A 10154-nucleotide genomic window follows, 5' to 3' on the forward strand; every position below is an offset into this window, starting at 1 on the left:
TCTGCATGCTAGAAATAAATAAATGGAAACCTGCAATGATACCAAAGTGGCGCGTCTGTTGAAATACGAGCGGGTGAGTTAGAGAAGATCCGTTCAGTAGTGCCCCCCTACTGTCACCAAAAAAACAAGACAAAGAGAGAAACAAAGGAGCTACAACTTTCAATTGGCATTGCACCGAACAGCACCTTTTAGATGTGTTTACATATATATATATATATATATATATATATATATATATATATATATATATATATATATATATATATATATATATATATATATATATATATATATATATATTGTAAATGCTTTCATTTTGTTCATATACTCATAGTTGCTACTGCGGGTGAACTACGATTTGGGGAACGGACATTAATCCTGTATGAAGTGCCAATCTATTGTACGCACTGTAGCAGTTATTAGTGTATTGTACGTGTTGTATATCATGGCGCAATGTGGGTTACACCAAATTATTTGGAATTTAGGCTGCATTATCAGGGCCACGAGCTTCTGACACGGTTATATCTTTTCGCTCTTGCGGCTTCTTCTGTGACTTGGGAAACACTATCGCAGGTCTAACTTAGAATCATGGCAAGGCTTTATGCGCCATGCGAGGGCCGTATCCACGGAGGCCAGCGGTGTCAACTTCAGAGATCAGCGGGGGAAAGCGAGACGCTTATCAAGCCTGCCAGAATTGCTGAATGCCATACGAAAGAAACACGAAAAACGCAAGATGACAAGAAGGAACGATAAAGAGGACATGTCAGAGAGATTGCACAGAAGTTGATAGCTAACAGTTGAAAAGAATATACTAGGGAGCCTTGACACGGCCTAAGGGAATGTTTCACTTTCGTGCTCGAATATCTTTATCGCGCCCGTAATGTCCGTTGTGATGCAAGTATGGCGTGAGGCCCACCATGATGAGCACGCCACGTCAGTGGTGCAAGCTCACGCCCTATCATATACCCTTTATCTTTTCTGCCGGCAGGAAAGAGAAAGGGAAAGACTTGAAACAAATGGCAAGGGTTAGCCCTATTTAGGCGAGGTGTAGGAAGCGTTGAGTAGTCTTTCTTTCGGAAACGTCTTGAGACTAAGCCAACATGAAGGTAGTTCTGTTCCTCGCCATACTTTGCGTCGTTGCCTACGCCGATCACGAGGAAGGCCACAACGAAGAGCAGCACGAAGGCCACCATGGCCACCACCATGCACACCACCATGGCCACCATCATGGACACCATGGATCTGTCTGCAGTGAGTCTCGTCGTGGTTTTGCTAGTGCACTTCAGTTGCCAAATTGAAAGGTGCAACGTATGCAAAGTATATCCCTCGAATAATGTAAAATAGCTGCGGTGTTATTTCAGTCCGTTAGTCGTCTTTGTGGAAAAAAAGGAAGAACCCAGCCTTCTGGCTTCTTTAGCGAAATGCACAATGCACACAATGAGTGCACTTGCACTGTCATGCAGTAGCGCACTGCGCATACAATGTAAACAAAAAATCAACTTGACTCATTCTCAGAGAGTACCTCAAGAAGATTGCGCAGGTCGAAGCATCAATAATATCAGGGAATATTTTCATTAAGTATTTTTTTTCTTCAGTACCTTTTTGAGCATCGTCATTTTATGCCTGCGATATTAGGATATCTTATTTGATTTGCTTCGAATAACCAGCAATGACCTCTTTTATTTCAGCTCAATACAGTTTCCATCTTAGACACACAGAAGTTCCCAAGATTATGTGCCCGAACTTTGCGGATAACTCTAAATTTCGTTCATCAAAATAAAGTATCACTCTCAGGTAGTTTCCTGCTCTTGATCTCTGCCATTTCAATGTTATACAATCATAAGAATAATATATTCTGAAGTTTTCAAATTACATTTCTCCGCTTCAAGGACTCCATCGCGGAAGATGATTCTTTTGCCCGGGAAAGTAGTTACTGTATCTGTAATCACTGTGAGAAACGTAAGCGCTACAATGAAGCTATGTCTAGGAGACACAGCATCATGGAAGCTTTTAGAACGCGATTTAGCAAGGTAGTTCTAATAATTTATTAATTTATTAATTTATATTGTTTATTTATTTATTTATATTCTTTATTGCCTGTGTTCTTAAGTACACTGTAACTACGAATGTGAACCTGCAACCATGACTAAGCTGCACGATAATTCTGCGCGATAACTGTAATGTCTTCTTGGCCAGCCCTATAGGAAGAAGGAGTTCTACACCACCGAGAGGAGCTGACGTCACAGAAGAACGCCGCGCAAGTGCTACTGCATTTCTTGCGATCTACCGGCCTTTGTGAACGTCTCTAACTGGAACTCCCTTCATGTGTGTGTCCCTGTGTGTGAAGTTTTTTAACCGTTTCATCTCTGTTCTCTTTTTAATCCCATCTCCCAGCTCCTGTGTAAGGTAGCAAACCGGAGACCAACGTCTGCAGTTAACCTCCCTGCTGTTCCTCTTCATCTCTCTCTCTCTTCAGACCTGCCAGCGGAGTCGCTTGCTGCTGTGGTGGAGTGCGTTCAACAAAACGTCACTCAGGAGGTACGCTTTCCAGTTTTATTTTTTTCGTATTCCTAGTCGGCCGTTGGCTAGTATGAAGTTGTTGAAGACAAGTCACACACCATCTGCACGCTATTCTAAAATACTCACTTGTACTCCATACGCTTTCAGCGGATTTTCGCTTTCGCTTTATGACGGAAGACTATTCTAGCCCGCGTGCAATTGCGTCACACAGGCACCCAAGCTACGGTACTGGCGTCAATGCGCGCGTGCGACGAGCCATCGGACTGCTGTTCTGACAACGACGCCATAAGCTGCTATGAGTGAGGTGCGCGCTTGCAAAAGATGAGGGGCGAATTCAGAGCGCTTTTTCTTCTTAAATACTGCTCGTCATTCGTCAACTTGTCTCCACTAATAGCATGTTCGCTATCGCGATTGGCCAGCGCCTGGTTTCAAAGAACCTTCTAGAGCACGTACCGCTTTCTGAACGCATGCCCATATTTTATATATTTATTTTGTTGCGATATCAGTTCTATGGACACTTCAGGTGCATTCTTGCCGTCACCATTGGCGTCGCCTTCGCCACCGCCGCGATATTCGGCACGGAGCCCAAGGGCGATAACACCGTCACCGCTCATCGTATGCCGTATGGGCGAGTAAAATCATGCGCATGCAGCCGACGATCGCAGCGCAAGCTGGCGCGCGCGAAGAAAGCGCATAACAGACGCGCCGCGTCTTCCGTCGCGCTATAAGCGGTAGGGGGGGGGGGGGGCAGTCGCGTTTGTTCCGGCGTGAACTGCGCATATCGCGATCGGCCGCAAAGGGAACTGACAATGGCGGCTCAATCTCGCGCGCCATATAAGGATGAAACTTTTCTTACAGTCTACACTCTTAGAAAAATTTACACCCTTCGGGGCTTATCTTGTCCCAAAACAATAATCGTCATCTGTCTTGCCCACGTTTCCTTGTTTTAACGCGGCGAGCCCGGTACTTCCCAGTCACGAACGCCATGCGCGTTATCAGTGTGACGCAGCATTCTCGACAGGAAAGTAGCGAGCGCCGAGTTTTCAAGAAAGGAAACGCAAGCAAGGCAAATAACGATTATCGTTATGGGGCAAATATACACCCCAATGGGTGCAATCGTTTTAAGAGTGTAAGAAACGCTTAAACCCTTTGGAGTGTATATTTGCCATACAACGATAATCGTCATCTATCTTCCCCGCATTTCCCTTCTTGAAAACGCTGCGCTCCTTACTTTCCTGTCGGGAATGCTATGTCATGCTGATAACGCGCATGCCGTTCGTTACTGGAAAGTACCGGGCTCGCATCGTTAAAGAAAGGAAATGAAGACAAGACAGACGACGATTATCGTTGTGTGGCAAATATACACCCCAAACGGTGCAACTGTTTTTAGAGTGTAGAGTATACCGGGTGTTTCTAGTCGGCAACACTTGCACAGAAGATGCAGGAGTGAGCGGATGATGCCATGGTTGGCAATGATTTTAGTTTCTTCGTAGAGTTACATTATTATTGCCATATTATTACAATATTATTAGTATTCATGAGGTTGCTAGGGTATGACCTTCGGTTATCACTGTTAAATATAAAGCGATCTGATAGTCTTTCTCTATATTGATGCTTCTTAACGTCCTCCTTTGTGTAGGGGTCCCATGTATTGCATGAACATTCCAGTCGTGACTTGATAAGGTGCTTTAAGACCGTATTTTAACATTAGCAAATTAATACAGTTTGTATTCTGAAGCACAGTTCGTGCTTCAGGATACAAAGCTTGCGACACGTGGACAACAAACACGAGCAATATGCATGGGCCATGTCAGTCTACTTCTGATTATAAAACAAGCTATATACTAAGTACCATCAGAGACTGGAGCGTCGCGAATGTGCAATTTGGCACACAGAGCAATATTTTATGTTAGTAATGTGATAGCGGAGGCGCGGCATTGTCCATGTCGATTTCATGGGTGAAAAGAATAGAAAATCAAAAGAATTGGTATAAAATATGGGCCCTAGGTTTCCAATGGAGAAAACAGTGCTATCACCATCAAGCAAGCACAAAGAAGCCAAACTCCTACGTCCCCCTCCTGGTGCTTAGGGCACCTGTACGCATCCCTTCCCATTCGCTTCCAGTGGAAGATGAATAATAGAGAGCGGAAGTATCCCTCTAAACAAAAGGACGTTTTCAAACAAACAATACGGCCCCTAGGCTTGAGTCAACTAGTGAGCAATGAAACATAATGCTGTTGCTTGCTCAACGCACGTAGTACGTATGCAAAGTGAAATTACTGGGGCAATTAGTATGGGTGAGCAATACTATGCAGGTCCTGCAGAAGCTGAACCGAGTGAGCGAGAGCGTTGAGTGCGACACCATCCTCTGTGGAATCAGGAAGTTTTGTGAGAGAGACGGCACTCTGGTAAGTCTTCTATTTGTTCTTTACTACCGTTATCTACATGTTGTACTTCGTAGATACAAAATATGGTTTGGCAAGGAAATTGTTATACTGTCGGAAGAAGCATACCTCTAAGGAACTACCTATAGCACAGGTTTTTATATATATTTTTGGGCTTGTGGTTATCCTGACACCTAACGCAAAGGACAGGAAAATATGTCCGCCTTTGAGGGAGCTGTGGCAACCACAAAAATTGTACGCTATATAAATGTGTGGTGGTAAACACAAGCCTTTTGCGTCAGTAGGTACAACGTATCCTTCAAGTACGATGTCCCAGTGGGCATCTATACTCTCACGTGAGGCCAAAGTATTACCATTTACGGAACACCAAATAACCGAGAACGTAGACATGACCAGCAGCGGCGCCGGCGCCATCCGACGACATGGAGTTCGACCAGAGCACATTGAATATTGACTGTTGTATCTCAAAAGCACCTGGCCAAAGCGTCAGGCGTTTTTAAATTAGCCGAAAATAATACAAAAACGATTTTTTTCTTCAAGATACAGTCGAAAGCGCCTATTTTTCGTAGACATAACAAAAGAAAGGTGATGGTGGCCCACAAGTACGACCACGGTTACTATTTTTTTCATGAACAAATAGTATCGTATACATAGTTACCCATACTTACGCACATACCTTGAGTAGCAAAATGAGGTTGAAGTACTTATTACACACAAATGGACATTACAACAATAACGAAAAAGCATAAGTATGTTCAGGGAAGCTTTCAAAGCAGCATTGCGAAATAGCTGGGGAGGGACACCTATCATGTTCGCGCCCCCTGCCCCGAAAAAAAAACATTTCTGCCTATGCCAACCGACACTTCTTTACCACAAAAAAAGACAGTACACCAATATGAACGAAACCTTTTTTTTTTACTTAGTAGGCATTCTTAGAAGAGGCAATCCTAATAGCTGCCTACAATGCCACTGGCGTCAATAATTTTTTTCTTAGCTGTTTAATGCAACATGTAGAATTATTCAAGCATGTACGTAAGTCTTTGAACAAACCCGTGGCATTGCACGAAAAAAAAAACTAATAGAACGTTACATTCTTTTTATAATTCACCCTAGGAGAGGGAAAAATAGACTAAAGGAGGACAGGTCAATTCAAGTTAGCCTAATCATGCATGTTCAAGAAACAACTAAAGATCTACCAGAATAAAAAATCAGGTTTGCAACCTTGCACTGATGATCGGGGAATAGAGACAGAAAGATCAGCGTAAATAAAGTTGAGGGTGCGCAAAAACACGCGTGCGGCCCCGTTGGTAGTCAAGAAAATCAAATGAAACGGCAACCAGTGGCGCCAAAAGAGGTCATCCTGCACTAAGCGTCCCGAAGACGTCCAATCCTGAGCAATTACAAGATGGCACTAATGGCATTTTAACTGCCCTCTAGTTCGACCCCCCTGCAGCGTGCTTTATTTGACACCCTCAAGCCTAACTGGTATAACAGTATGAGTTTTTTAAAAATTATGAAATTCATTGCGCCCACTAAACTATCCGAGCACGTGTGTGCGCTTTGAACGATGGAGTCAGGATGAAACGTGCTTCGATAAGCAAGCTAGGTTTAGTCCTTCCAGAGAAAGCGAAATCTCGTTCGATATCACTTGAAGTCGTCGGCAGTGCCAGCCGTAGCTCCATCCGTGTGACAATTGAATCTTTCGTATATTTTGACATTTTATTTTTTGGTGCTTGCTTTTTTGTTACATGAAACTGGTGCAAAATTTAAGGAAATTGATTGTTTACTTCTTTGTTCAGTATAAAAGACGCACAAACCGACTGCGCGCCTAACCAACATGTGGTGTCCACATCGCACCATCATTAACCTCTCTCTATTTTCTGCCAGTCGGGAGCTAAGGCTTCCTGGGAGCCTTAGGGTAAGGAGGAAATCACTATGCTTTCAGTAATGTTCACCAAAAGTACGTAGCACTGAAAGTCGGGAGAAATAAATGTAGGGTTGGCTTTGCTTTGTCGCCACAAATTACTTAGACAGGTATGTGATATGCAAGTGTTACATTTTTTATTAAGCTCTGTGCAACTTCACAACACTGCGACAAAGATCTGTATGTGCATCAGGCTTTTGCATTACTTTCGAAACTCTGGCGTTCCCCTGTTCCGCCACGACATCGATGGCCACGCTTTTGATGCACTGCAGTGTTGCCGCTCGACTGAGTACCAGCTGCGCGGCGTGCGAGGTGGAACAAACAATAAAAACGGAGTTCGTTTCATTGCAATAAATTCAGGTCGTCAGAGGAGTGTACACTTAACAGCCAACTCCCATGCACTCGTTGCTACCAGCGTATCGTGGCAATGCGAGACAGTGAGGGAGGGTACCACTAATGGCGAAATGGCACGTGTCTTTTGAACACCACCTATGGCAGCTCGCAGCGTACGCCTCACACCTATGTCTGAAAAAAAATATATCAGCGCCGCATGATGCCGCGGTTTGCGAGGAACAAACATTTTTGGAGCCAACGAGAATACTATAAGCGACTACGTTGCCGCTGCCTTGGAATCTGAGTCATCACCAGGACACATACTAAGCTAACAGCGAATAAAAAGGGCATCCTCACTCTACGTTGATGAATTCATTAAATAAAATCCCACTTCGTAACAGCGGCCTAAAAGACTAGTATAGATCATTGATTGCATGCGAGCTTAAGAGGAAGCTTCAGCTCGGGCCCAACTCCAACGCGGCCTGTTCAAACACATGTAAAACGCAAAAGCGTTTTTCTGAAACAACCCCTGCACCGATTTTAATGAATTTTGTCGCATTTGAGAGAGAAAGCTAAATTCGTGTGATTGTTGGAAGTGGAATTTTTATTTAGGGCTTGAATTTTGCTAAAAAGATTTTCAAAAATTCAGAAGTCTGAAAAAAATAGAACACGAAGCTTACAAACTACTAGCTCTGCATCAAGAACAGATATCGTGGTTCTGTAAACGGAATCCATTATATCATTCAAAGCGGACAAATTTCATAAGTCATTTTACATCTTACGTGAATTTGTTACGTTGTTTACGAGGGTTCTGCAAAAGTTGTAATTACATAATAATCAATTTTTCTAGATTCATGTGTAAAATGTCAAATTTGTCCGCATTAGATGTGCTGTTAGGTACAATTCACAGAATTTCGATATCATTTTTTCTTGCTGAGTTACGGAGTTGTAAACTTGAAAGTTTCGTTTTCTGAAAATTTGCGATTTTTACTAATATTTAAAAAAACTTGACAGCCTAAATCGAAAATTTGAAACCAACAGTCACTAGATTTTAAGTTTTTCTTTTAAATGCAATAAACTTGGTCAAATTTGGTGCAGTGGTTGCCGAGAAAAACGAACCCTCCGTTTACGTGTATTTAGATAGGAGTACCCGAGCTAAAGCTTCCTCTTAAGCTTGAAAGTGTGTCTCAATGTTGTATAATGCGGAAGGTTGCTTAGGGCTACGGTTGCCACCGATAAATACTAAAGTACCTCTAATCAATGCAAGTGAAAAGAAACTGAATACTTTTTCTTCACATTTTGCAGGAAAACAACCGAACCGACATTTTCACGGTGAGTTTGTTTAATCTGAACAAAGAATAACCTATTTTCTTTTGCGTGAAGGATACCTCGCACGTTTACATGTTTACTTTCACCTTTAAATAAGTCGCTGTGTATTAGGGGTTGTAAAAGTAATATTCGATGAAGATTATGTATCACTTGAAATTACAAAGGCCAACCCGATGTTATATTAAAGGGTACCTGGAAAACCTTCTTTAGCATACCAAAAGACGCTGCCGATCCGTTAATGAGGCTACTGTGAACATGTGAGCCAAATATTGTTGCACTGCATCGAGCAGGTAATTTACAATCTCGTGTCAAAAGCAACTAACAATCGCTTGCTCTCGCATTCCGCAATGCCGTCAGGCCGCGTTATCGAAAGAATCAGGTGCGCCAACGCTATTGGCTTATCTTGTGATCGCGAGAGCATTGTTATTAATAAGTAACTGCTAAACTTGAGCTAAATAAATGAAAAAATATCTGTGTATGTGATTTCAAAAAAAGAAAGAAAAAAAGAACAGACGATCAGTTAATCTTTGCACTGCGCGTAGCTGCGTCAGCTGGATGTGGTCTCCGAGATGGCAGGGACGTGCTGCGCTGCGCAATCCACTGCGGCTGCCACCGTGACACTCAACTTTTGGCCGGGGCTTTGCCCTCTTGGCTTATCCGCTGTGTAGCTTCAAGCGCGCTAGCCGAGACGAAAATAGAGAGAAAGCCACGTATTGGTGCGATAGCTCCACATTAGTTGAAGGATTCGAAAAATTTTTGTGGTGTGAGATTCATGAGACAACGTTTTTTAATAGTGAGGTCATCTTGTGATTAGCTAAAGTGTTGCAGGGGCCCGTTAGAAGAAATTTAGGTGATGCGGCCTGCCGTGACGAAATACGCGGCTGTTCCATTAAATTTTGCTAAACGCTGGAGTGTCGTTATCAGAACACCTGCTTCAAGATTTTCGATTTGCTATAAAAGCAATTTTTTTCTTTCTACTTAAACATTGAAATGGCTGGAAGACGTGCAAGGTGGTTTATGCCGCGAGTGACAAATTTAATCGTGAAAAAATTACAGTTCAAAGTAGTAAAAGCTGCATGAAGGTCGTAATTCGGCATTGATTCCCAAATGTTGTAATACATAATTTTCTGCTTTTTTCTGCTTTCAGACTGAGCAGAACCAGGAGCTCCGTGTAGCCTTCTATGGCTGTCGGCCCCAGCAAGTGGTCACCAGTGAAGCACCCCAGGAGGTCAGCGAAGTCACATCTGAAGCCTGAATTCTGTAAATAACGTTGAACCAACACGCGTTTATTTAAAGCTCAAATAAATACGAGAACGCGCATCCCATGCGTTTCTTAGCATGCTTGTGTTCTGTTCCGGACGCACCATCATGAACATAAGAAACCGGAAGGTTTCATGTTGGCGGGTGCCTAGCAAGTTGGATGACATCTTGAAATGCAAGCGAATTAATGCTTCACTGAATCATCTGAAACGGCATACCGAGGAGGGTGAAAGTTTCCTGGATCACATTGTTACTTGCAATGAAACCTGGATAGTGCCTTTCACGCCGGAATCGAAGCAGCAGACCATAGTGGTGAAGTATCCAGGTTCGCCTGTGACAAAAAAAAAAGAACCGTTCAATGCCATCTGTTGGGAAAGGGATGC

The 10154-nt window shown here is 43.0% G+C and overlaps 1 protein-coding gene across 2 annotated transcripts; it reads left to right on the forward strand.

Moving 5' to 3' along the window:
* The first annotated feature begins 1051 nt into the window (after window positions 1-1051).
* LOC135917195 (uncharacterized) lies at window positions 1052-9831 on the forward strand. 2 transcript variants are annotated; one of them, XM_065450707.2, is made up of 5 exons: window positions 1052-1251; window positions 2477-2538; window positions 4836-4928; window positions 8488-8514; window positions 9659-9831. In XM_065450707.2, the coding sequence occupies exons 1-5, from the start codon at window positions 1101-1103 to the stop codon at window positions 9764-9766; spliced, it is 441 nt and encodes a 146-aa protein (XP_065306779.1). In that variant the 5' UTR covers window positions 1052-1100; the 3' UTR covers window positions 9767-9831. The 2 variants fall into 2 exon arrangements, with proteins under 2 accessions (XP_065306779.1, XP_065306780.1); XM_065450708.2 differs by having other exon boundaries at window positions 1055-1251; window positions 2395-2538.
* Window positions 9832-10154: the final 323 nt, after the last annotated feature.

This window comes from Dermacentor albipictus, chromosome 7, assembly GCF_038994185.2.
Source record: "Dermacentor albipictus isolate Rhodes 1998 colony chromosome 7, USDA_Dalb.pri_finalv2, whole genome shotgun sequence".
NCBI classification, from domain to species: Eukaryota; Metazoa; Arthropoda; class Arachnida; order Ixodida; family Ixodidae; genus Dermacentor; species Dermacentor albipictus.

Coding starts and splice junctions, on each gene's coding strand:
- LOC135917195 (XM_065450707.2), top strand. CDS start 1,101: ATGAAGGTAGTTCTGTTCCTCGCCATACTTTGCGTCGTTGCCTACGCC. Junction 2,539..4,835: donor AACAAAACGTCACTCAGGAG/GTACGCTTTCCA, acceptor AATACTATGCAG/GTCCTGCAGAAGCTGAACCG. Junction 8,515..9,658: donor ACCGAACCGACATTTTCACG/GTGAGTTTGTTT, acceptor TTCTGCTTTCAG/ACTGAGCAGAACCAGGAGCT.